This window comes from Callorhinchus milii, unplaced genomic scaffold (genome assembly GCF_018977255.1).
Source record: "Callorhinchus milii isolate IMCB2004 unplaced genomic scaffold, IMCB_Cmil_1.0 Scaffold9, whole genome shotgun sequence".
NCBI classification, from domain to species: domain Eukaryota; kingdom Metazoa; phylum Chordata; class Chondrichthyes; order Chimaeriformes; family Callorhinchidae; genus Callorhinchus; species Callorhinchus milii.
The window spans coordinates 17,334,215-17,362,077 of record NW_024704750.1 but is presented as its reverse complement, the minus strand read 5'-3'; the positions used below and the strand labels follow the sequence as shown (position 1 = coordinate 17,362,077).

Below are 27,863 nucleotides of genomic sequence, written 5' to 3'. Positions count from 1 at the left end.
TCCTGTCTGACTCCCATTTGTCTTTCAAGCCCTACATCCAGGCTCTCACTTGCTCAGTTTTCCTTCACCTTGGCAACATTGCTTGCTTCTGCCATTACCTCTCTCTCTAGGCTGCAAGACCCTCATCGCCCTAATTATGTTTAGGCTTGACTATTCCAATGCTCTGCTCTCTGGACTCCTCAGTTCCTTCCAACACAAGCTGCAGATTATCAGGAACTCTTATTTTATCCTCTCCTGCATTAAGCCCCATGAGCCTATTACCCCCATCCTTGCTTAGCTCTATTGGCTCCCCACCCCCCAGCGGATTGAATTCAAGATCCTTGTCCTCTCATTTAAATCCCTCCACAGCCTTGCCCCACTCTACCTCCACGACTCAGCCACTCAATAAACTGTGGAAGACGATTCAATAACAACTTTTAAGAGAGAAGTAAATCATTATTTGGGAGGACAAGTTTGCAGGGCTATGGGGAGAGAGTGGGGGAGTGGGATTGATTTGGATAGCTCTTTTCAAAAAGCCAGCAGACACAATGGGATGAATGGCCTCCTTCTGTGCTGTATAATTTTATGATTCTATGAACATGGCCTGTTTCATGTTTCCACCTAATTCGCCCTACCATTAATGGGCGAGCTTTCAGCCATTCTGCCCCTGCTTTCTAGAATTCCAGAGAAGATGAGAAGAACAACAAATTACACTTGTATAACGACGTTCACGTCGAAAAGACGTCCCAGAGAATCCTCTGACTTGTCCACTCCCTCAACACTTTTAAAGCCCACCTGAAGTCCTACTTCTTTGTCTGCTTTTGGTCATTTTTCCCCTGCCCAAACCTCTGGCTTGGGTGTCCAGCCAACTGTGTAAAGTACTTTGAGATATCCTCCCAACATGAAAGGCACTATTTAAAATATATTGTATCCACATAATGTACATACTAACATAGTGTATACATATAAGCCTCCCAACCTATATGGAGAAGGGAGTTTCTCTCTGTGTCCTCTAATCCCCCAAATAAAATTGGTCACTCACGGTTGGTTACAGATATTATTTATCTGTAATTTTGTGCATTATGCCATAATGTCCTTACAGATACACACGTGTACACAGCATGTATATTTTCACTGAACATACATGTATGCTGCGCATGCACAGCTTCATACTCACATGTGGTGCATGCATATACATAATGGACATGCATCTCATCTTTATATAAACAAACACACTATATGATGCACCACAGACTTAATTTCGAATGAGGGTTTGACTTTGCACTTGTCAGATGTCTGATAACCAACTATTGACTGTTCTTCTAGGATAGTCGGGGGAGGGTTAATCTATTGGAAAAATATCTATTTGAGTCAGGATTCAAGACAGAATAAGGTGCAATGTTGACAAAGGACCCAAATCCCAATTTCAACCTCTAAAATAGGATTAGCTTGTCACATAGGTATTCACGCTGACCATTCTGGGGAACTCCCAGACGCATCAGGATGGCGCAAAGTCTTAGGTTCCTTTCTGATCTCAACTGAATGGTTGAGGTAGTGAATTCTTAAGAAGGTGCGCAGATGAGGGTCAGTTTTGTCAGAGGCAAACTTGTACAGGCCCACTAGACTTTAGTTCATGGTCTTATGCAGCTCCAAAACACTTTACATTACTTCCAGCCCATTGCTTTGAGGGAGGTAAATGGGCTCACCATCAGGTTGAGCTGCCTCCAAGGTGACATACTTGGTAATGGAATATGGATGCATCCCTCCAGGGAAATAATGCACATTCCATTCCAATAATCTATCTCTGGAGTTTCCATCTGTTGGATGCATGGAATTCTCAGCTTGGTTTGGATACTCTTAAGCATGGTGATGGGTTTCCCCACGTCTCAGACGTGGCTGATGCCTGACCAAAAAAAAAGCAATGGAATATTAAAATCAAGATGACCCTCTGTGGTGGTCTCGGAAGTCTGGTTGCTGAACCAGGTTTGCTCTGCAGTAATCCAAGGAACTGCTAATAACAGATCAGCCAGCCTGATATAATGGCAGGGCTTCAACAGCAGGCTAGTCACTAAGGATTGGATTGGATTCTACCCACTTGGCTCCCGCTAACCCTATAAACCAAAGTCCTAAGAGCAAGGTCAGAGCTGGACAAAACAATAAAATACTTGGCAGACAGTGTTCATGATGAAAGATGTATGATTTTAGCTGGTTCAGCTCCCCCACTCATGAGTTCCCAAACACTGGCTCTTGCTAACCTGTGCCTAATACTTTCCAGAATTAGGTAAGCAGTGAGGGAACATGCACTCAATTCCAGAAAAAAATAAAAATACCATGTGTAGATGGCATACATCTGTAGCTTGGGTTGGGATTTTATGTCTGTCAAACACCCGGATAACCAAAAGAAAATCTGCTACCGTCCAAAAACTCTCAGAACTGAAATAATATTATGTAACATCTCGAGTGTAACATCTCGAAGCCATGTCGTGTTCCTTAATCTAAAAACACCAAAATGTTATCATGGTCATCAAAAGTTCTCCAGTGTATAATCTTGGGTGGGGGAGTAAGGATTTTCTTGGCTCTGTGATGATGCGTTGGCAAAGGGAAATTGGAGTTAAGTCTCTGGGATGGACTTGGTGACCTGCCCTGATACCTGAGCCTGGGAGGTCCACAGAACTCCTGGGCACTGCTGATGATTGACAAGCCTGTCTGGCTCATTAATGAATCGTGAATGACATAAGCTGGAGATGGATTTTTATCCACACTTGGCTTCTGATAATGCTGCAAGGCAACTTTCTAACAGGTAGACTGGTCCCATTTGGACAAACGGCAGTGCTTGCTTACCGGCATACTGTTACCTGCCAGGTTTGAGCTGGCTCAATTCCAGTAACCACCCGAATGTACACATTGTAGTCTCAGGCCTTCCTTTAATGCCAATCCGTATCTGATTCTTTATGCAAATGCAAATGGTGTTCTGGGGGAAAAGGTGCAAACTGATAAACTGTTTCTCTTTGTCTACAGCAGCTGGAACTGGAGACAACAGGAGTTTTCTGAATGCATCAGACTCTTGACTAACAAAAAACAAAAAAAATTGCATTTTCTGAATTGTTTTTGAAACTGAAGTGAACCAAGGATGGACGCAAAGGTTGGAATGGATTAACTCATTTGGCAAATTTCAAACGATTTGGAGGAAGGGAGGCAGGAAAGAAAAAATCTGGAAAAATCCATTTAAAGACAAAATGGGAAGGTAAGAAATCTGTGTAAATCACCAGGCAACTAAACCAACAAAACATGGCCTGTTTTGGGAAGGATGGGAAAAAGATGGGAAGGATGTTGTGGTTATGCTGTTGGGGGTTTGTTCTGTATGTCCTCAGAGTTTTTTTTAATGGTTTTATTCCAGGTGGAGCACTTTTCAGCGGGATATTAGTGACATTTAGCAATCCTCTGATGAATTAATTATGGCTATTTACTTGTTTTACAGAAAAGAATTGCTGAACAGATTCACACAAAGAGAAAGAGCAATAATAACAGAACATTCTTCTATATTAGAATAAGGTAATAGCCTTCCTAATGGGGGTTCTATGTAAAGCAATCCCACAGAACCTAACAGTATAAAAACTGGGAATTTTATTCCTTTGTTGAGGTTGAATATATACAGTCTAAACCAACACTCCAATGCAATGTTGGGGGATGTGCTTAAATGTTGGAGGTTCTGTGCTTTGGATAAAACATTAAATCAACATTCTGTTTGCCTATTCAAGCAGATGTTAAAGATAAAACAACAATTGCATTTATATAGCTGGGTGGTGTTTCGGAGCACTGGAAGATCCCTTGGCACTACTCAAAAAGAGATGGGTATTTATTCCAGTTCCCTGGCAACAATCTCCTAGCCAAAATTGTTCATTCACTTCATGGCGGTTTGTAGAATATTGTTGTGCGCCATGATCACCTACAAAATACATAGTTACTACACTTCAAAGTCTGTGAAATGCCTTGAGACATCTTACTGACATGAAAGACTCTACATCATACATAAGGTTTATTTTTGCCTCAAGATTTTAAAACGTTTCTGCTTCTCTCTCTCTGCTACTTACTAGAACCCTAGAGTTGACACTCCTCTGATTTATGGATGTTGAGGATTGTCACATTTCTAAAACGAAGATCAGACAATAAAACTTGTTTTTTTTAAAAAAAAGCCCATTTTTCTACTCCTGTGTCTTATGATGTTAAGTGTTTTTTAAAAAATATATGTATATATACATATAAGGAAATCAAATCTTAGAACGCAAGTCATGATCCCAATCCCATGCCTTGGTCATTCCATTTGGTGAAAAGGTTTCCAACCATTGGGAGACAAGATGCCTTACGACAAAAGAGTGTGTGAACCGGGGGCATTGGTCGGAATTTTACACAGAAACGATGACGGAAACCTAAGCAGTGACATTTGGAAAATCAATGCTTGAGTCAGCGGGGCGTCTATTCAATCCACTAACCTTATTATGGAATCTCTGCAGACTGTCAATATTGGAAAATATTACCAGTGAGATTTTCAATGTGTAAGAGACAAGAAAGAGAGAGAAAAGGGCCAATTATACAGTTGGGCTGGAGCTAATTTGGTCAATAAAGACAACTGGTTACAATAAGGAGCATTTTTTTAAAAAAAAGCATCTATTGGCAGGTCTTATGTACAGTGCAGACAGACGTTGTTGTCCACAAGGACAAGTGAGGAGGGAAAGGATGGGGGGGACTACAACTCCCAGAATGCCACTCTCCCTCACCCACCCACCCCCATCTCCTTTCACAACAGTGCCCACTTTACACGCCCTCCGAAAAAAAAAGACTACAACTCCCAGAAGCTCCAGCCGCCGCGCGTGCGCAGTCCATTCCGTGGGTGTGTGTATATAAAAAAAACACTCACACGCACACACAGCAGCTTCACGACAACACGACGTCCGGCGGACCCGGAATCAGCTGATGAGTGGAGCCCAGAACAACAACAACAACAACGACAGGAGGAGGCGGAGAAGAAGAAGAAGCAGCAGCAGCACCACCGCTCAGCTCTGCCCAGACACAGCCCTGTCTGGGCTTCCAGTTGTACAGACGCCGTTTTACCTCCTCTCCCTCCCGTTTCAGAGACAATAAACCGTCGCTCTCTCGGCCCGAACCGCAGCCTCGGCCTCAATTTACAAAGGAGCGCCCTTTGTTATTTTACCGCGACGGCGACTCGACTCCGTCGCGTTTCCTCTTCTTCCCCCCCCCCCCCCCCTTCGCTCGACCTTTTCCCGCCTCGTATGCGAGCAGCAAGCGGCCGGCTGGAGGCATGAGCGGCCAGAGCCCGTCTGAGAAAGCGGCGGCAGGCCCGGGGCCGACCGCGGTCTTGGGTAATAAGAGCGGCGGGGGCGGCGGCGCGTCGTCTCGGGCTGGGGCGGGGGCCGGGGCGGCCGTGACGGCGGCGGCCTCGGCCCCGGCCCCGGCCCTGAGCTGCCAGGAGAACTACGCGTGCAGCGGCTCGGAGGCGGCCTTCGAGTGCGACGAGTGCGGGAGCCTGCAGTGCGCCCGCTGCGAGGAGGAGCTGCACCGGCAGCCGCGCTTCACGGAGCACGAGAGGAGCCGCATCCAGCCCGGCCACGTCCCGTACTGCGACCAGTGCAACCGAGCGGGCCCCGCCGCCACCGCCACTGCCGCCGCCACAGCCGCCGCCGCCGCCGCCGCCGGGCTTCAGGCCAACAGCCACAGCAGACAGAGGGCAGCGGTCCGCTGCGAGAGCTGCAAACTCAACCTGTGCGCCGAGTGTCAGCGCAGGAACCACTCCAACAAGCGCAAGCACCCGGTCACCGGCTACCCGCAGCCCCGGGCCAACGGCCTGGAGGATCCCGAGCAGCGGGAGGCCGAGCAGGTCAGCCTCAGGAACAAGAGGCTCACCCAAAGCGTCAGGAGCTTCCTGCTGGTGGACGAGAACGAGGAGATCCAGGTAAATGCGGGATTTATACATGTACACACACATATATATTGTGATGTGTATATATGGGGGGGAGGTAGTGATGTTTCACAAGGCTCACACAATATATAGGCAATTCCCCCTGAACAGTATATTCTGTGAAGAGCTTTGAGACGTTTCAATGACTTGATGAGGCGCTTTGTCAACTGCAAGGATTATTATTATTATTATTATTATTATTATCATCTCGACATATTGTGAAATGGTCATGCAGTATATGTCAGGTGATCGTCTAGTTAACCTGATCCTAGGCTACGTCTGGGCCGCGACCTGACATTCGCTATAATTGTCGCACTTTTTAATGCAGTGTGAATGCCGTTGACCGCAACACCAGCAACTTGCGCTCAGTACGCTCAGGGCAGCATCTCAGAGGCCTTAACAGTGGTGGAGCTTGCCGCCGAGAGGGGAAAGGCGATCGAGGGCAAGCTCGAAGAGTAAAGTGTTCGGGTGCGATCTAAGATGAGGCAAAGAGTGAGTTTTTGGGCATCATGGCCGTCACGCTTGGAGTTTCTATAACGCCTATTGGCAGGACAAAAACAACATTTGCTGCTGTCAACACAAGTGAAGTTATTACTGGGCCTTTCCTGCGAGTTATGATGAAACCTGGCAATGGAAGTTGGGGGTCCGTTATTCAGTATAGCTTCTAGGACAGAGTTTCTCAATCACCAACTATAAAAATAAAAGTTTTTGCTCAGTTGTAGTCGTTGTATTTTTGTGTCAGTCTTGGCGACCAAGGTAGCTAACCTTCACCTCCTAGTTAAAGATTGCTTTATGTACCCAGTAAGTCTCCAATGCTGAATATAATTAAAATACATTTGTAATGCTTCTAGTTTATTGAGATCATGGGTGAGACTGCTATCTCATAAGGTGTTTCTGTATGTTGTGAACTTATCATGTAGGTCACACACAGTAATCTTGTTGCAATAATGTCTCTCTGAATTTCCTAACTCTAGGATACAAAAACAAGCACGGTGTTTTGAGAATAAGCTTCTAAGCATTTGGATCATAAATTCCACTCATGAGTCTATTGGTCATTTCAGCACATCGTTTTCAAAACTCTCATTGAAAACTTACATGTGACTCAGCAGATTTATTCAGTGAGTTACTGAACAACTGGGAAAGTCTCAGAATAGATTTCTGAGCTGAGTTGGTGGGAGCACCTTGTGGGGAAAGTCATAATAGTGCTTAGATTGGGTCAAATAGCTGTGACCTTCCATGCCATGGTCACATATGAACAACGGTAATTTAAGCAACATATTGCACCCACAAAATACAGTCAATCCACTTTACAGTACTTTCCTGTGAAGCACTTTGAGACATGTCGACGATGTGATAAGGAACTGTATCAAATATAAGTTTTGTTATACAGGGTGATCAAAAAGTTGTGATACCATTACAATGTCTAAAAGTCTTAAAGAAATTATGATTTTTTTTAGATAATAGGGTAGTTGAAAAATAACTTTTTGCTCACCCTGTATAAGTATTAGAGGGTGACCAGCATCTGTGAAATTGCACCTCATACAACTTAAGAATGGAGGTTAAAATAATTGTGTCATCCTCAGATGTATTTTTCTACCCATAGGATAGGGTAATGACCTTACATCAATGCCGCGATTGAGACAGCTGCTAGGTGGTGTATGGGATTGGTCTAGGATTACGCACTATAATTCTTTATAGCAAAGTATTAGGCCCTTATCTGCCCTTGGAGCACAGCTCTCCCCTGGAGTTTATCTAAACCCTTGATGGTGTGAGCAGTTTCGCTTGTGTCCAATGTGTCTGACTTGGGATGTCCTCCTGATATGAAAAGCGCTATATAAATACAGTGTCTTGTTGTTGTTGCTTATAGCTGCTTTAATTTCATTCTGCAGGAGTATTTGGCTTTTGTAAAGCAAGGCTATTCTGTTTTTTGATGGTTTCCTGAAAAGCCAAATAAACAGTAAGTGGTTGCTGGAAGCAGAAGCCGGTATCATTTCCTTAATAACAATACATTTGTGGTAAGTGGGTAGCAATGTACCTTCCCATTCTAGCATTTGATTTTCCAGGAACATGGTTCAACTCGCTCAATATTAACTTGCATTTATATAGTATCCTTCATGCTCTTGAAGCTCTTAACTTACCAAGGGTAAGAAGTGATTATGGATCTGTACCCTCATAAGAGTTGGCATTTCATGTATAATAAAAGGACAATGACACTACTTAGAATTTCATAATGCTTTGAACTTCTCAATTAATATTTAGTCAATTTAGATATTTGAGACTAGAAGATGCAAAGTTTGGTCTATAGTACAGAGAATGAAGAGTTGTTGTTCAGAGTACTGTGATCACTTCCATTTTGGTGAAAGTCATAGTCATTTTTTGAGCTTAGACGTTTTTGACTTCCAGTGCCTTGTGACGACCTCCCGACGTGAAAGGTGCTATACAAATCTAATTTTGTTGTTTAGGTTTTAATGGATAGTTGATATGTACAACATTGTGTATCTCAGGCAGACAAATGAAATTTGGCTTGACGACAAGAGTATGATTTGAAACTTAAATTTAAGCACAGAATAATCCGTGAAAGGAAGATGTCAACTTATTTTGGAGCATAATATGGGTATGTTTTTGGGAGAAGGAAAGTTGTGGTTACTGAAATGACAGTAATCCAAGGTGTAGCCATATATACTTAAGTGATCCGTCGACCCAGATGTTCTGTCTCCCTGGCAGACGTCAAGGCTTAGATGAGCACCAACCTTCTGCAGCTTAACGCGGACAAGATGGAAGCCAACCTCCTGAGCTACTGCCAGTGTGTCCTCACCTCTGGTTCTGACCTCCTTAAACTCTTCAGCCCACCTCTTAAACTTACTGAACCAGAACACAACCTGAGTGTCCAATTTGATCCTCAGCTGTCCTACATTTGGCCCCTCACCAAGAAAAGCTTTCCTTCACCTCCACCCCCCCCATCTCACACCAAATTCCACTCTTTTGTCATCACCCGACTTGACTTCTCAAATACACTTCAACCAACCACAAGGTTCAGTGTCATGGAGCTTGGTATTTTATACCCAATGCGCCAATAATTAGAGTTGGGGCTTTTTGAGTCGGGAGACCGAACGAGTATCCGATTTATATCAACAAATTAAAATACACACAACTCAAAATCAATTTAAAATATTAGTGCCACAAGCCATTTGACGACACCCCAAAGCCTTAAATTAAGTTGGTGTCATAATACATAAAGGCACTTGGGGTTTGGGTGTACGAGCTGACCAACTTCATGTTAGAAGTCCCTTAAAGGTGCAACTGATACGACCTGCTCAAATACCTAGTGTTTTATCCCTTTGTTCCAGTACTCTCACACTCACAAAAAAAGCATATTCTTGCAACCAATGAGTTTCCACGCAAATTAGGCCCCGTTCAGACACCAACGATATCCTTTTTAACTGAGGGAATTAACATTCCTAACAACAACATCAAAATTACTTTTGTACAGCATCTTTCACATCGGGAGGACACTCCAGGTAAAAATGGAATAACCGACAATTCCTGCTACCTGCGGGGTGTAAATAACCAAAACAATACCATGTAAACATTAAGTCTCCAGTCAATTGAGTATTCATCTGAGTTCACAGGTTCCCTAGCCACGACATCACCACTGGCGAGTACAAATAATAATAATCCTTGCATTTGATATAGCGCTTTTCACGTCGGGAGGACGTCCCAAAGTGCTTCACAGAACACATTGTAAAGTGAATTGACTGTATATTTGTGGGCGAACGCGGCAGCCAATTGCGCACAGCAATGTCCCACAAACAGTCGTAGATTGAAATGACCATTTTTTTTTGGGGTTTTGGAGGGATTATTATTACAAAACTCCACTACCTGTATCTTCACTTGCAACAAACTGCATGCCCATTACCCCAATCCCTGCCTGGCTCCAGTGGCTCACAGTTTCTGAACAGATTGACTTCAATGTTCTCACTCCTGCATATAAATCCCTTAATGCACTAAGAGCTTCTTATTTATGCCACTCCTCTGCCCACCCTGTTTCCTGCTAATATAGGCTGCACATCTCCACCTCTCTCTGTGTCACCATTGATTACCTTAACCTCGGAAACTCCCTCTTCATCTATCTTTAATTGCCACCTGAGGACAAGCCTTTCGACTCTTCCTACCCCTCCCTCCCCTTTGTCTAAATCTCTAGATTTACACATTCATTTTTGGACTTGTGAAAATTGCTTAGTGTACGTTCATATCAGAAGGCGGATTCCTTTTTATTTGGGGTAGAAGTGGTCAGGTGATCAGTTTTGATCGTTTTTGAACCCTGGTCATTTCTTAGTGCTTTGATCTGCAGTTCAAACACTTAGTAAAGTCCTGTAGCTTATTGGTTAGAGCACTCACCTCGTAAACAAGTTGACCAGGGTTTGATTCCTGGGCGGGGTGAAATATTAGGCAAATTTCCTGACTCCACATGCCATTGTTTACCTGGCAGTAAGTAGAAACCCGGTTGTTAGTCAACTGGCGTATCCTTCTCCGAAGGTAACAATCCCTTTTAATAACAACAGCAAGATTACATTTATATAGTGCCTTTCACGTCGGGAGGACGTCCCAATAATAATAATTTGTACACTCAATCCATGATTGCTTGTGGAACACAGCTGTGGGCAATTGCCTGCTGCATTTCGCCCACAAAATATACAGTCACTATATTTTACAGTATATTCTGTGAAGCGCTTTTAGACATCTCAAAGATGTCATAAAGTGCTGTATCAAATGCAAGGATTATTATTTGGAAGCGCTCCATGTCTTTATCCTGCTTTGAAGGGTGCTAAATAAATGCAAGGTGTTGTTTTGCAAAATATTTATTCATCACTTATGGTTGCATTGTTTCTTTATGGGTCTTTGCTGAGGACTAAATCGAATGGAACATGTTGTACTGTAGATGAATTATTGCTGTCTATTTATCTACCAAACCCAAATACTGTGATTTTAATAGCAGGGAAACATCTGACCAATGAACTTATGCTGCACACATTTGCAGGTGTAGAACCGGAAGTTTCTTTCCCCTGAGCCACAAAGCCCAGAAGTCCTTCAGAAATTGCATATGGTGTTTGGTATTTGTTTCTTAAGATTTCTTCCTCTTTCTCGTTTTTTCCCTTCCACAACACCGATTTTCCATTTTTAAAATGGAGCTTAAAAGCAAAGCTTTATAGATTCTTCTAGAGTACCAGTTTAATCTGTTTTCATTATCAACTGGAAGAAATTTTAAAGTAATGGAGTAAAGTTTGCTTAGTGTGAGAACTTTATTAACATATTTGTTTCACCGATTCAAGTCATCCAAAGCTGATAATATTGTGGAGCAAATCAATACTAACCAGCTTTGACCTGTAGTATATTAACTTGACAACTGACTGTAAAAATGCTATGAACTGTGGTGTGCTTGGCTTGATATTAACATGTAACTGACACTAAACTTCTATTTCTGTTTAATGTCGGTTTTGTTATTGTGCTCTTTGTTCTTTATTCTCATGGCCAGATGATATTGTCTATTCTCTAGCTGAGAGATGAGGCAAGTAATCTGTTCCCAACTGTTTACCAATACTCCTTGATCTGGTAGGTATGTACAATTCTCTGTGTAGGAAACATCTGGCTTCCTTTCAATATTTGCACTTGAATGACACATAGCAGACATCACAACCCGAAGAGTGTTCACTGGTTATAACCCATGCCATAGTTAAAATACTGTTGAAACCCAGGTTACTGATACCTTAAAAAGGGCCAGTTAATGGGGTATGGGGAAATGGCAGGTAAGTGGGACTGAGCTCTTAGGGAGTTGCACAGAAATGATAGGCAGAATGGCCTTTTTCTGTGCCATAAATTTCTATGATTCTGTGTTCAGTACATGGATATACCTGCATATGATTCCTCTGTTCATTCCTATAATTATAATAACAATCCTTGCATTTGATATTGCACCTTATCTTGTTGTTGAAACGTCTCAAAGTGCTTCACAGAATATATTGTAAAGTGTGTTGACTGTATCTGTGGGTGAAGCTAACATTAATGAATTGGCAATATAGAATATTAAGAAATTGGACTGTTTGAAATTGTTTTTTGGTACAAATAAAAAGGCTGCTTACAACAATAACAAATTGCATTTTTATAGCACGTCAGGAAGGTGTCCCAATGCACTGAGTGCTCTTAGTACTCTTCAGTCACTGTTGATAGCACTTTGCAGCTACTGGGTGTTAGTCAAGCCTTATTTTAAAACTTAAGGTAACAAATAATGAAATTTATTCTTTGGACTTCAATACTTGGACTGAAATATTGGACACAACTGTGACAACCAACTTATGAGCTTCTTCGATAATTTTTCAGAGATTTTTGACCAATGTTATTAAAATGAGTAACCAAACTCCAATTACACCTCAGTTATGGAGATGTTAGCAACTTGTTTTTCTCCTTTAAATCTCCTGAAGCACTTTCATAGGGTACTGGATGACATCTGTGTGAATTGGTAACTGTGTGTCTTGATGGTTATCGTATTCTTGAAATCGAGTGTTTCAGGAGATTAAATGGACCACAAGGCCTTCTCAATCAAACTGAACTTGTGACCAGAGCAGAAACATAGTGTAGTTCTTATCTGGTTTGACAGGTCATGGTATTTCGATAATACTTCTGCAACATTCATTTTGAGAATAATTGGATGTATGCACCGTGCAGTTCCCACAACTGTACATCCAGAAGCTTGTGTGAAGCTGTTTATGGAGTTTCAGATTATTGTGAAGGAGTGAACTGACTGGCTGAGACAACGGGGGGACATTGTTGTGTTATAAACAGCTGCATTGCCAGATTGTACATAACAAATCAAGGGCAGTAGTGCATTGTTCTTTTTACCTCGATTGGCTACTGCTTGCTTTTGACCCATCTAATGGTGGCTATTAATATTCTAGTACACATTTGTTTTTCTGCTTTAGCCCCTCTACTCCTTGGAATCAAAGCCTCGAGAGCTGATTAATTCGGAGCCTGGCTAAGTGTTTTAATTAATTCTCTGCCCTTGTTCCAATGTAAAATAATGAAAATATTCATTATCTTCTCACCCCCCCCCCCCCCACCCCACTCCTTTCCCAAATTTATAAAACACCTTCCAGGCTCCAGTCCACTGTTTAAGTATACAGATCACTTGACTGATCTGTATTGCGACATTAATTTGTTTTTGTACTTACACTACACAGTGTAGCCCTGTGTTAAGCACATGACCTGTGAAAATTAAGTACTGAAGGTCATGTCTCTGCATTGTCGCACTGGACTGGATCAAAATGCAGAAATGCATCAAAATGCAGAAATGACTCATACCAACGCTGAATGACAAAAAAAATCAAGAATTTATACTTTAAATAAGTCGGGAAAAATGGTTAATTTTTTTGTTAAAATAGACTCAGGTTTTTTTTAAATGAATTCTAACACCAGACAGAGTTAACGGAGTGTTATCAAGGTTGATACAAAAAGACCATTTTTAAAGTAGCAGTGATCCGTGAAATAGGCAAGTGCACAGATCAACCAACAGAATTGCGTATTGCAGGTATGGCTCTGTCTTATTCCCATCAGTGACTTTACCAATTGAGTCAATGAGGAACCAAAGCAGAAAAGGTTCCCCCTGGACTTTGTAAGCAACATTAACCATCCCATGCAATAAAAGACAATGAGGGATCAACTATAATTACAGTATTTACATTTATGAAATGTAACACTTGGATTACTATGCAGATGCGAATATTGTTTTTTGAGTTGGAGAACACAGAGCTCAGAAAATGAGACCTCAAAAAAAGAAGTGGAATTGGCCAGACATAATCTGTTCTATCAGTTGTTGCTAGTAGCTGTTACGTGTAAACTACTTCATTTTACAGATTTGCCTGTGATTAAAATTTAATTAAAATTGTGTTAAAAGCAGTTGATTGTAAATAAAACTCCCTGCAGTTAGTGGCTGCAATTTTCAATTGGTGGATTGTTTTCCGGGGGGTGATAATCCCTCCAAAAACAATTTAGGTCACTCAGTCCAATCGGCTACTGTGTTACACCCAGAAAATACACAGTCAATCCTATTAACAATATATTCTGTGAAGCTCTTTGAGATGTCTCAACGATGTGATCAGGCGCTGAATCAAATGCAAGGATTATTATTGTAACTTTGATTCTGGGATCAACATGGCTCATGGTATTCATCTGATATGAAGGAAGCCAGGAAACTTTGTACTATTTACCAGTCTAATGTTGCTTCCAGCATAGCTTTGTGTATTTAAGCACTCCAAAACTATATGGGCTAGACTGGATCTGTGGCGCATATATTTTTGTACAGGTAAGAGTACTTTTTGTAAAACGTCTTGATTGTTCAAATATTTTGATCTTGTTTAGTCATAGGATGTTCTTTTATCAGAGTTGGAGATGTCCTTTGCTTATGTTCCATTAGCTGCACCTTGATACTGTCCTTTCTCTAATGGAGCAACACTTGTGTTTTGTTCATCAGGTAGAAGATGAAGAAGAATTCATCCGGAACCTGGATTGCAAACCAGATAAGAATCTCAAGGTTGTTTCTATATTTGGTAACACGGGTGATGGCAAGTCTCATACCCTCAACCACACCTTCTTCTACGGTCGTGAAGTTTTCAAGACCTGCCCGACCCAGGAATCGTGCACGGTTGGAGTGTGGGCAGCCTATGATCCAGTTCATCAAGTTGTTGTCATAGACACTGAGGGCTTGTTAGGAGCTACTGTGAACCTAAGTCAAAGAACACGATTGCTACTTAAAGTGCTTGCTATATCAGATACAATTATTTACAGAACTCGTGCTGACAGATTACACAATGACCTCTTCAAGTTTCTTGGCGATGCATCTGAAGCTTACCTTAAACATTTCACTAAAGAGTTGAAAGCTACCACTGCCCGATGTGGATTGGATGTTCCTTTATCTACGCTGGGGCCGTCGGTCATAATCTTTCACGAGACTGTTCATACTAAGTTATTGGGATCTGGTAAGCCATACGAAGTCGCGTCACCAAATTGAAGTGATACGGAGGTATCAGTGATATAAGTTGATTGCTAAACAGAGCGAGTCCTGTAGCTTAGTGGTTAGAGCACTCACCTCGCAAGTGAGAGGACCCAGATTTGGTTCCTGGGCGGGGTGAAATGTTGAGCAAGTTTCCTTACTCCACACACCTTTACCTAGCAGTAAATTGGAATCCAGTTGTTAGTCGATTGGCAGATCGCTTTTCTGGGGGTAATAATCCCTTTAAAATAATTTAATAATAATAATTGGGTCACTCAATCCATGTCTGTTTGTGGGACACTGCTGTGCACAATTGGCTGCCGTGTTTCACCCACAAAATATAGTCAATTCACTTTATGGTATATTCTGTGAAGGGCTTTGAGAAGTCTCGAAGATGTGATAAGGTACTACATCAAATGCAAGGATTATGCTAATTTTTATAAATTAATTTTCCTTATAATATTTTTGTTTCACCCACAAAATACAGTCCATTCACTTTACAATATATTCTGTGAAGTTCTTTGAAACGTCTCAATGATGTGATAAGGCACTATATCAAATGCAAGGATTCTTATGATAATTGTAATGGGAAGAGAAAATCAGACAGGATTCCTACTCCTGAAATTTAGTGACACAGATGCCTGAGGGAGAAGATCAGATTGGGCTTGGCTGTGATGCTTGCTGCAGCCAAAAAGCATGGTGGTTCTTTCTGTCTCGGCTCTCATGTACAGTATAGCCATTTCTGTGGGGGATCCTAGTGCCTGTGGAACGATACCTCTCTAGAAGGAAAAATTGGTGAACTGTTTTTAAGATGGGAGAAAATTGGAGAAGAAAGGAATAAAAAGTTATAATGGAATCCTGATGTTGTCTTGCTATAAATGCCAAGTGTCTGCACCAAGTGCATTATAACAGCTAATACAGATACCAACCTTTATTATCTTTAATATATTTTGTTCTTGGTGTACAAGCATGTAGATATCTGCGATTCTAGTGGTGCTTTTTCATCCACCGGAGAGAGGTATAATCTTCAGGATATGACACCAGAACACACTGGTGCAAAAGACTATAGGAGGGTAACCGTTGCCCTCAGCAAATTGTCACAATGGTGTGACCTAGGCTACTGGTGTCAAAATCCAGGCTGGCAAGGCCTTTGAATTACTTTGGGGACTGTTATTGTGTGGTATGATGGATGTGGGAGATAAGTGACTGAGACCAGAATCTATACTCAAACTATTGTTTATTATAAAAGTTTGGCTATAAATCATTGAACACTTACCGTCTCGGTGACCCAAATGATTTTGCTTAAGTATTTTTGACTCGGGGCAATAAGATCCATACTGTGCAAACTTGAGTGCTATATCTCTGACATTGCTGGGGAAGGGAGAGAAAGAGAGGAGAGAACTTGGGTCAGCTCGTGGAAGAATAGTGGGGGAAAAAAACATCTATTGGTCTATCCTACCCTGCCAACAGAGAAACTAATTGCTGAATATGGTCTTTTTGAAATACTAAATGAAGAGCATTGTTCAGGTGCGCTTCTTTGCTTAGATGCGTTTTGTTTTTGAATGGCAATTGTCCAGTTAACGAAACACTGAACAGCATTTTTAATCTAAGTGTTTTCATCCAAATTGCATCGATTCTGCCAGCTCAAATCAATCGCTCAAATAAATACGTGCCCGCACATGCATGTGTGTGAGAGAGAGATTTGTGTTATTACTAAGTAATATTTTTTTGCTCCAATGTCCTTCCTTTCTCTGCAAAGTGTTTTGATTTGTTTTCTCATCTATTCTTCCACTAGCTGACCCAAGTTTGTGCCCCAAAGAGCCATTGTTCAGCTCTACCGAGAGCAGTAAGGATTGGCCTGATCCCAGTTGTTTCTAGGAGACGCCTTTAGATAGTGATCAGTAGTGGGAAATCTGGCAGAAATTCCCTCCCTTCCTTCCCTCTTCTCCAAACCACGGGTCACTGTAGGCAAACTGCTACCGACTGAGGTTGGAAAAATAGATGACCTATAAGACTAGTGTAAGATGCAAAGAGCAAATACAGGAGACTAAAATGTGCTGTGCTTTCATTTAGTATTGCAGTTAGAGCAGGCAAGGTGCAATGTCATTGCCCAGAATTCATACACTCAACCTGAAGCTTTGTGATGATGTCCATTATTATCACTCGCTTGATTTAAAACCTAGAATGATTGAGTCCTGGATTTTCTATCAAGCTGTTGGCAGTTTCCTGATGGTGTGCTATGTAACGAGTAGCCCATGTTTGTGAATTGATGCCTTGCATTAAAGTGTTGTTTTGTCCTTGATGCTAATGCAGACAGACCTTCGGAGATGCCAGAAAAACTACTGCAGGAACGATTCCGCAAGTTGGACCGGTTTCCCGAAGCCTTCTGTTCCATCCAGTACAAGGGAACCAGAACATATAACCCCCCAACTGACTTCTCAGGACTCTTACAGACCATCGAACACCATCTGAATAACAATACAACCCGTTCTCCCAGGCCTCCGGGAATCATTTTCAAGGCTTTGAAAGTACGTTTTTTTTTGGGGGGGGGGGAATCATAGATAATGTTAAAATGCTTAATGTGAAGTGGTCCCACAGTTTACATTACAGATCATCAGCACTTGTGTCTGATTCAACTCAGTTTTGCCAATTGCCCCAAATCATCTGGCATCCCACCTGCCTGGGGAAGTAAATTTTGCTTGTGTTTGTGACCATCATGCCTGGGTTGGATTCAAACCAGGTCTCCAAGGTTCACTGACTCACCGTGTCACCGATTTTGGTTTTCATTTTGTAACATGTAGAATATTAACTATTCAGAATATTAACTTTCTAAAAAATTTTCTTTAGGCTTTGAGTGAACGTTTCAGTGGAGAAATCGCAGATGACCAAATGGCTCACAGCTCCTTCTTCCCTGATGAATATTTCACTTGCTCTTGTTTGTGCCTCAGTTGTGGGTAGGTGGCATAGTTTTTTGCATCGGTTGGTACTTAATGTGAATCTGGTTAAAGGGGAATATGCAAGGCATCAAATAAAAATGAACACTGGGCCACAAGTGAGTGAGAATTGTGCTTTGTAACTTGCTTGTCCCCTCAGCTGTAGTCAAGGAAATGAAAGGAAGATGCACACTGGGGAGAAAAGCACAGTGAAGTCAGTACCAGCGCTAGTTGCCAAGGTAAACAGAAATCCTTTTACCTGTGTCAAAATGATACTGCAAATGGAAGGACCAGATGCGTCCATCTCCCTTTTGTTTAAATGCAGTACAATATACCCAAGACTAATTGACTTCAGACACTTAGCTGCTTCTCTCTGGAATGTTCAGAAATGATACAAAGCCGCGAGGAAGCCAATAGTATAATCGGGAAAAGAAATTTGTATATAACTACACATTTCTTGTTTCAGAAATAGTGTGTCCATTCTCCCCTCATTCCAGTAATGCTGACAAATTGCTGCCACCTTGAAGTTCAGATCCTCTAATCTGTGTAGTGTTTTAAAGCGGTGTCAATCTGATTTAGAAACGGGTGTAAGAACAGCATGAATCACGCAAAGGATGGCATTCCTCACGAGTCTCCGAGCCGCTGCAGCTACTCGCACCAGTACGATAACAGAGTGTATACCTGCAAGGTCAGTGACTTGTTGCATTGTTTACCTGCATACACGTGAAACTGACGCATACAAGTGTAAATCTAACTTGCATTCTTCTGAAAGACAAATGGGGATGAGAGGCAGAGCTCAGGACCATGGTAGACCCCAGCTCCTAAATATGCCATGTGGCGTCAGCAGGCTAGTTAATGGTGAGCTCTGCTTCTCCATCGTGTCTCTGTTCAAATGGATGTTTGAGATATTCTTTTACACTGGCAAATAGCTACCGTGTTACCAAAAAAATCCAAGCAGCATCTCATGAGGGTATAGATCTACATTGAAAGAATACGACTGTAATGGGAAAACCCAAAAGTATCTTCTTGTTCTACTGAACTTTTTTTTAAAAGAAATGTGACTTGTAAGACAAACCTTGGTTATTGATCCTTCTTCAAAAAACGTAGGGAGCAACACTTTGAGTTAGAAATTACAGTGGCACTACATTCTTACTGGTGCCAGTTATGGGGTCAACTATTTCTGAAGTCCAGTCCTTTTTGCTCATTTGTTGATTTGGCTTTCAAGCTCAGACCCTGCCAAGTGCTGCCGTACATTGGCAGCGAACTTTATAATCACTGTCAGCTTTCCATCAGTTTTGGAAGGATGTCTATTTCTGTCTTTGTGCTGAACCCATGAAACTGCTCAGCAATTATGGAATTGGTTCTCCAGTGATACTGTCCTGATGCATCTGGTTTCCATCAGATTGTGGGGAGCAAATTAAACCTTGGTAGAGTAGGTGTTTTTGCAAATGTTGTTTCTTAATTGATGGAAAGAGAATTTGTATTATTGCATCTCATCCCAAACCCATCCCGAGTTGTCTAGTCACCAGGCACTTTGAATTCTAACTCTGCACCCGTTTATGTATTCTATATTTTGTAATTTTATTTGTCCTTATGGGTTTGCAGAACTTTAGAAAAATAAGACTGAGATGCCATCTTTTATTTCACGAGTGAGTAATGGGTTCTTCTCACATGTACAAACAAACCCTCTCTTATTTCTGATGACCGCATAAATGATTAGAAACTATTTTTATGTTTTATAGCACTCAGTGGTTCTTTGAAAATCTGTTTCCGTTGGTGGCTAGGATGTGGTGTGCTCTCCTAACCTAATCTGGCATCTTGAGACCCACATAGTATTTTCACTTTATTTGTTTATGAAAATATTTCACTTAAGTAACTGGTCGTATTGACTGGCCATCCCTTGATGAACACTTGAAGTGAGCAATATACTGTATGTACCAGCTCTAGAAGAATTTTGATTTTCCCTGAAGTTTGCTAATCATCTTGCTGTTGTAATAATGTAAGATCATTCAGAAGTATGCGCTAAATTAATGCTGAAATGATATTGAACCCAGAATGGTGTGAGCTCAGTGTTTTGTTTATTCACAGTTGAAAATATAATTTAATTTCAGGCCTTTAATGTCACAGAATTACAGTCACACTTTTGGACAAACTATTTTACACTTTTTAAAGCTGTTATTGTTTAAAACCAGATCGCTTTCACCTTTACACCTGTGGCCTTTGTGAATAATAACCTCTTTAAATTGTGATATCTTTTCAGGCCTGTTACGAGCGAGGGAAAGAGGTAATTGTAGTGCCTAAAACATCTGCTTCCACTGATTCTCCATGGTTGGGTCTCGCCAGATATGCCTGGTCAGGGTGAGTCTCCAGAGTATTCAAGGCATTAGCGTATTCTGAGCTGCCCTTTCTATCTTTTAAAAGTACCGAGTGAATGAATTGGTCTTGTCACAGTCAAAAACAACAGTGACTCTTTTCCAGGTATGTGATTGAATGCCCAAACTGTGGGATCATTTATCGCAGTCGGCAGTACTGGTTTGGGAACCAGGATCCGGTGGACACAGTTGTGAGAACAGAGATTGAACACGTTTGGTCTGGAGTAAGTAATAAATGAAACGTCCCACACTATTTATGTAATGGCAAACATGTGCCATTCAGACTTAATTAACAGTGTTGGAATAAATTCTCTGAGGGAATAGCATATTGTCAAGTATTGGGATGTGATGGTAATGTATTGAAAGGAGTGAAAAGACCAGATAATATAATAAACCTAATAACTTTTTGAAATAGCGCTTTTCACGTCAGGATGACGTCCCAAAGCGCTTCACAGAACACACTGTAAAGTGAAATGATGGTATATGTATGAAAAGGAGTAAAAAGCGAGTGCTCTAACCACTGATAAAGCCCAGTGTACTTTTTTCCTCCCGCTTTCCTTCAGGCCGACGGGTTTCTGAAGGACAACAACAATGCCGCACAGCGTTTACTGGACGGGGTGAATTTCATGGCGCAATCGGTTTCAGATTTCAGTGCAAAACCCACCAAAGCGGTTACAGCATGGCTCACAGATCAGATCGCTCCGGCCTACTGGAGGCCAAACTCTCAGATTATTGTAAGTTTACTTTTTAATCTCCTCAGATGAAAATTTGTCTCCCACACGCCACTGCCTGGTGGAGGGCAGGCAAACTGCTCCTTGGCTTGTCTTGTGCCAGGTGGGGCTTGCTTTCTATTTGAAGAATGACGGCCTAAGTTGTCGTCGTAAAACTTCTTAACAGCAGCCATGTGCAGTTTTCATCCTGAATACTTTCTGTTCCGTAAATATCTTTGGTACAACTTAAAATGATAAGTATTATTAAACCATGGAAGTAAAGTAATAGACGTCACAATTCTGCGAGTTGTTTTTCTTAATAAAATGAAATAACCTTCACTATAACTTGGTTATAATAAATCTGGGTGCACTATCCCCGCGACTGACGTCCCTCTGCTGCTGAATTGATTGAAACGTGCACCTAACACAAAACAAGTGAAAGGCTGTTTGTGGTCATTGCTATCATGGGATGAACCATTTATTTTGCAGAATTGTCAGAAATGTAATAAGCCGTTTGAAGAGCAGGAAACAAAACATCACTGCAGAGCTTGTGGGGAAGGCTTCTGTGATGTGTGCTCTTCAAAATCCAAGCCTGTTCCTGAACGAGGCTGGGGAGTGGCTCCAGTTCGTGTGTGTGATGGGTGCTTTGAAGGTGGAAGAATCAGAACCGGTAATCTGGGTGCGTCTCCTCCTTTTCTTCTTAGTCCGTGTTTTCTTCCTCTCTTCCTCCTCCCACTATTTGCTTCAACGTGGCGATTCCTTGTGGGAGTCTGGGGAATGTTGGTTCATTCAAATTGGTTTGTGAATCAGACAGTAGTTGTTTGTGTCGCATCACCAATCATTAGTTGTGCGATGAGGTAAACAGTCTGTTAGATCCATGAATTCCCATCATATGGTGTTTGCCACAGCGTCAGTTGAAGATCATTCACAGTGAGATTGAAAACTGAACAGGTTGGGAAGTATTTTAGAATACTTTGATCAGCGACTTTAGAAAAAACCTTTAACGTGGAATTTGAAATTGGTACGCTACAATGTAATAGCTCCTACTACAAACAGAGCGCTTAACATTGTTCCTCTCCTTTATTTCCTATGGCGATCTCCGCATTGTAAAGTAAATTTGATTGACTGGCGTGTTTACGTTTGTATTGACCACAATGTTCTGACGATGTTTTGACTTTTAACACTGAAGAAATCGTAGAGGAAGACGGTGATGAAAGCAGCACACTAATAGCCCGAAAGGTTGGGGAAGCTGTGCAGAACACTCTCGGAGCCGTTGTCACAGCCATAGACTTCCCATTAGGTAAGACGGTGACAAAAGTTATACGTCACGTTTTGTGCTAACTGTAAAGTAGATATTTCTAATGGATTTTTGAACTATTTTCTCTATAGTTAACCACTACTCTGGACATTGCAGTTACTCCAGTCAGCATCTGGAGATATATAGGTATTGGTATCAGCAAATTGCACCCCCGAATAGGGAATTTAGTGTTTGACTTGTGTCTGTGCCACCATCTAGTTTTCTTATATGATGAGGCATAAAGTGCCTCATCATGTTGAGATGGTCTCAATGCACTTCACAAGATTTTACTGTGAAGTGTAGTGACTGTTTATGTGTGGGTGAACACGGCAGACAATTTATGCACAGCAATGTCCCACAAACAGCTATAAATCGAATGACTTAATTTTCTTTGGGAGAAACTGCTTTCACTTTTTGAATCATGACGTGGGATCTTTAACGTTCACTTGAACAGGCAGACAGGACCTTGGTTTAATATTTCAGCCAAAGGATGTCGCCTCCAGCAATGCAGCACTCCCCCATCACTGCACTGGAGTGTCAGCTTCGATTATGAGCTCAATGTCCCGAAGTAAGGCTTGAACCCTTAACCTTCTAATTTGGGAGATGAGAGTGATACAAATTGAGCCATGCTGACAGTTGATTTCCTCCTAGATAAAGGGAAACTAAATGCTGGTAATCTGAAATAAAAGCTGCCAGAAATGCAAAGAAAGATGAATGCTCTGCCTATGATCTTTCTTCAAGTCTGACCATTTAAAAACATCCATTTTAATGAAAAGTCGGAACATAAAATCCATTGTTTCTTCCAGGTGCTGATTGATCTGCTGTGTATGTCTAATATCTCTGTGGTTTTTTTTGCTTTATTTTTTGTTTGCCTTCATATAGACTGGTAATATATGGAGTGACCTTACGCAGCCATTAAACCATCTGCAATGGACCAAATCTAATAGCTTCTTAAACCGCATAATCCGTTCAAGGAATCTATAACAAGCTGCTGCTTATCAGCAAACTAATTGAGAAGCTGCAGTCATTTGTTAGAAAGCTGCCACAAGGTGGTGGTCAAGATCCACAGAAGCTGAACTGTACCAATAATATTACAAGCAGCAATTTAATTGCAATATCTCTTAGTAACATCCAAAGCTAAATCTGAGAGGCATTGAGTAGGTAGGGAGGGGAGATGGAAAGGAGATGAAGACAGTTTGATATATTGGTAAAACTGTTGCTCATGCCATTATTATGCACAATTCACTGTTGCAAATTAGCTGTTCTGACTTTACTAACCAGGAGTTTTGTTTGTTCTACATATCAAAATTCACGACCTTTATCATTTTGTTCTGCTTAATGAATTTACAATGTATAAAAAAAAGCAGGTATTAATTTTTTTCTACAGTTCTTATTTCTAATCTACATGAAGACCCAAAGCTATTAATGGCATTCACGAAAGTTGTGAAAATAGCTCAGAATTTGATCAGTTGAGACTGATTTGATACTGACCTTGGGTTTTAAACAGCTTGTCAATGAATTGAATCCACAGGAGTGCAGGAGAGGTGCAGATAGGGGAGCAATGCTCAAGGCTGTAAAATAGTCATAGAAAAGTGTTTGATGTGAAGGAGAAAACTGAGGCACTTGGGAGTCTGCATTAGCAAAGGCAGATGTGAGAATTTCATTTTAGGCCAGAAACGTTAGTGTTATTGAGCTCCCGAATGTTGCTAAATGGAGGGTTTAGAGTGGACTTCCAGGGTTAACAGGAGAATCCCTGCCCTTATTGACTGGTCCCAAGCTCTGCCGATAAGCCAGAAAATGAGCCCCAGAGTAGGCAGACGATCACCAATGGCTATTGCCTGTAAGAAATTGCTTTCAATCCAGAATTAGGCCAGAATCTTTAATGCTTTCATTTTGGCCGTTTTAAACTTGAGAAAGATGGAAAGACAAATTGTTCAAGCTAGTATTGTATTAAATCCTTTTTTTGAATTGAATCGTCTTTTTAACAGGTCTGGTGAAAGATGCTGCCAGGCCTACATACTGGGTGCCAGACCATGAGATTGCAGCTTGCTGCCAATGTCGGAAAGAGTTTACACCAAAAATGTCCAAGCATCACTGCCGAGCCTGCGGGCAGGGCTTCTGCAATGAATGTTCTCAGGAGAGGAGAAGTGTCCCTTCACGTGGCTGGGACCACCCTGTACGAGTGTGTATAAACTGTAACAAAAAGACAGGCGATCTTTGAGTAGCGCAATGGTTGTAAAGGGCAACGCCCGACTAACATTGAACTTTAATCCTAATTATTCTTTGTTTTTATTTATTACCACATATGCATGACGTTTTGAAAAGCATAATAGACCTGTTAAAAAAAATGATTTTAAATCTGTCATGAAAACCTCCCGTGGGGTATATTTTTAAAATAAAATCGGGATGCTGTACTAACAGGGTTAAATTAGGAGCTGGGGGTTCTAGGGTTACATCTATGTTTATTGTGCTTTTTTTAAAAAGGCGGTTGGATTAAAAATTTGCCTTCAGTTATCTCATGAAATCATAGCTGTCTCCCCTCTCACCAGAACGCACCTATATTCTGTATGTGTAAATGGGTGATAGACTGCCGTGGATGAGGCAGTGCGGTTTGGGAGGGAGTGGCAGACTGTATTGAACTCCATATGTCCCACACAGATAAATATGGAAGTTGGGGATTGTATTCAGGTCAAGAATATATTTGTTAAATTATGAAATGTTAGCTCCTTTTAGACTTCACATAGGATCGGCTAATTTTCAATCCTGTCAGTTAATGAGTACAGTTTAGGACATGATATAAATAGGCACTTTTTTAAAAAAAAAGATTAAAAAAATTCAACAGGAAGGAAAAGGGCTTGCACCACTGTTTTAGCCAACAAAAATCATGATTTTTTTCTCATAAAATGCCTCCATTGGAATAAAAGCTGTCCACACATTACTATAGCAACTGTACAGCTCTGTTTATTAAAAACAATGTACATTCACAGTTAATGATTTATGCAAATAAAATGGTGGTTGCCCATACCGTTGCTTCCCATTAATATGGAAGTCTTCTTGAGTTATTGAAACGGTGCGTGGGATTTTACAACTGGCCTCTGGTACATCAAAGGATGTACGTTTGGTGTTGGCTGTTGACTTTGGCTTGTAGCCCATGTAGATCAGTATTTGAATTTAATTATTAACAAAATTTAAAAACTAGAAGTCAATATAAATCTATATTCAGGATATCTATGCTTGTTGTAGATCATAACTCTTAGTGGAGGTTTTTGGGATCAAGGCCAGATTTTGAAATTTGGCCAAAGTCCTAAATGCACAACTAAATAATCTTATAAGAGTCCCTTTTATCCATTTCACCATGTGAGATTTTTAAAAATGCATTTGTGTCAGGATGCAAACTATGTGTTTAGTTAAATTATTTGATCAGATGACTCTGTTGGTAAAGATGCTGCATGATATAAGCACTGAAATATCGACCAAGAAGGTTGTGGTGCTGTCTCTAATGCAGAGTTAACTGACTTCAGCTGGAAATGCCAGGTTGTTATATAGTGCAATAATGTGTTTCAAGTGCCCCTGAGCTCAGAAGGAAGAAAAAGTCAGCTTGGATTCCTGGTGCTATTCAGTGGTCCTCTGGCTCGAAACTGTGTGTATGTAAATGTTAGGTGTTGACAGGACCTAGCTTAACCTCTCCCACCCCACCCCAGCCCCCCTCATGATCTTATTACCTTTCTGCCCTCCTTGCCTATGCTCACTTGGCGAATTGTCACTTGGCATCTCTGGTGCTTGTAAAACTTCCAGCATGAGGAGGGGTGGTTAATATAGGAAAGGAGCTGAGAAATTTGGGAGCCTATTCTTGCTCTCATAGTATGTGCAAAAACCACCCCATTTTGTAGAGCTTTAAAGATCTTTCCCTTCCGAGTCCATTGTTTTCCTGTTGGGAGAACACTGATGGCTGTTAACTGTTTATAATTCTGATACAAAATTAAGTGGAAGATGGCAGTGAATTCTATTCAATAAATTAGATGGTGATGTTCATAGCATGTGAACTTTTTTTCCTAGAAAAAATAGACATTTGATCCATTGGGACTCGGGTTGCCTTTTAATGCTATTTGGCTTTTTTTTACAGCAAAGCAATGAGATTGGCAACTGACTGTGTTGGCTTATGCCAAAACAATCATCTGTTTTAAAAATCCATATTATGATTTCATGAAGGTAGCTGTTACCCTTCATTTGAAAAGTAACTGCAGCAGTTGAATAGATGACTGTGTTCAACTAATATCTTGGTTTGTTGTTATCTGCTTCCCCACAACTATAGAAGTTGGTACTGTGTTCTTCCCTCAGCTTGATTAGAAAATGCATCGACATTGAAGCTAAGTTGCTTTGAAGTGACTTCATAGTATTAAAATTTATTTTTAATCGTAGGGTAAGATAAGCGAAGAACCAGACAATGTACGAGTGTGTTTAACATGGGAAGAATTTTGATTCACATTGCATGGGGCTTTGACTGAAACCTCTTCATCCGATTTAATGTCTTAATGACATTCCTTGTACAGATGTCCAGTACAGTGTGTACTTCATTATATTGCTAACTTGTTATGAAGTTTTAACCCAACTTGTAGATTTGTTAAGTGTTGAATGGAACACTGCTTCGTAGTTGTCAAGGAGAGAATAAAACCGTTCTCTCTCTCTTTCCCCCCCTCCCCCCCCACACACACACACACACTCTCTCTCTCACACACACTTGTCAGATGTAAATGAACATGAAGGATGAATATTCATCCAGATCTTTTTAAAAGTGCCTGTATATAACTTTCTCAAGGGTCTGACATCCAAGGTTGATAGTTGAAGGATCACTGTGCAGGTTACTATGGACATTAAAGTCAAGTGCTCCAGTCCAGCCCTTGTTATCTCATTTCTCTGTGGCCTTGTGATTGATAAGCGAAGTCCACAGTGTACTTCAGGTTCATCTTCTCTGATTGTAATCGTGTATACTTTTCTTCAGCTTGTCTTGTTCTCACGTTATTTGCCTCTGACTCTAGTTTGTCACAGTCCTTGCCATATATGTATATCCTTTAAATGCAGAATTTTTGACAGAAGACTATAATATTTGAATGTAGAAAACCATTAGTAATATTTTCATTGTTTATCCAAGGCCTGTATTTGCAAGCTCTTTGAAACTGTGTAACCTACAGTTTTTTTTACAATGCAACACAATAGACATATTTTTACATAATGCTGATTTACTGTTTTTAAGGTGAGATTTGATATCTGTAGCAAAATTTCATACATCGTCATTGGACTGCACAGCTCTGCCTGTGAAGTGACATCCATGAGAGATTTTCATAGGATTAGTTGCCTTGGATGCTGTCACCTTTCTGTTGAGACTGATCAGTAAGGGATGGTCTATTGGACCTGATCGGTTGCATTAAAAATTCTGTTGTGATCACTTGTGAATTGCTGCATCACCTTCACCCCTGTAAGTGCCCCTTCATTATGGCAAGTCATTTTAATTTATGTTTTCTAGAACTTCAAACTTTTTGCTTTCTGTTTCTAATTGTGGT

At 41.1% G+C, this 27,863-nt stretch overlaps 1 protein-coding gene and 1 long non-coding RNA gene across 2 annotated transcripts; both read left to right on the top strand.

Annotated features, from left to right (window-relative positions):
• Positions 1 to 2,998: 2,998 nt before the first annotated feature.
• On the top strand, positions 2,999 to 3,748 carry LOC103178478. Its single transcript, XR_487852.2, has 2 exons — positions 2,999 to 3,223; positions 3,458 to 3,748. It is a non-coding gene; the product is annotated as an uncharacterized LOC103178478 (long non-coding RNA).
• Positions 3,749 to 5,296: 1,548 nt separating this feature from the next.
• Positions 5,297 to 27,015, top strand: zfyve1 (zinc finger, FYVE domain containing 1). The gene is made up of 11 exons (XM_007893419.2): positions 5,297 to 5,947; positions 14,475 to 14,979; positions 17,307 to 17,521; positions 17,841 to 17,947; positions 18,506 to 18,614; positions 20,187 to 20,284; positions 20,405 to 20,522; positions 20,862 to 21,032; positions 21,498 to 21,687; positions 22,198 to 22,308; positions 24,294 to 27,015. The coding sequence occupies exons 1-11, from the start codon at positions 5,297 to 5,299 to the stop codon at positions 24,524 to 24,526; spliced, it is 2,508 nt and encodes an 835-aa protein (XP_007891610.2). The 3' UTR covers positions 24,527 to 27,015.
• The last annotated feature ends 848 nt before the right edge of the window (positions 27,016 to 27,863 follow it).

Coding starts and splice junctions, on each gene's coding strand:
- zfyve1 (XM_007893419.2), top strand. CDS start 5,297: ATGAGCGGCCAGAGCCCGTCTGAGAAAGCGGCGGCAGGCCCGGGGCCG. Junction 14,980..17,306: donor TACTAAGTTATTGGGATCTG/GTAAGCCATACG, acceptor ATGCTAATGCAG/ACAGACCTTCGGAGATGCCA. Junction 20,285..20,404: donor GCCAGATATGCCTGGTCAGG/GTGAGTCTCCAG, acceptor ACTCTTTTCCAG/GTATGTGATTGAATGCCCAA.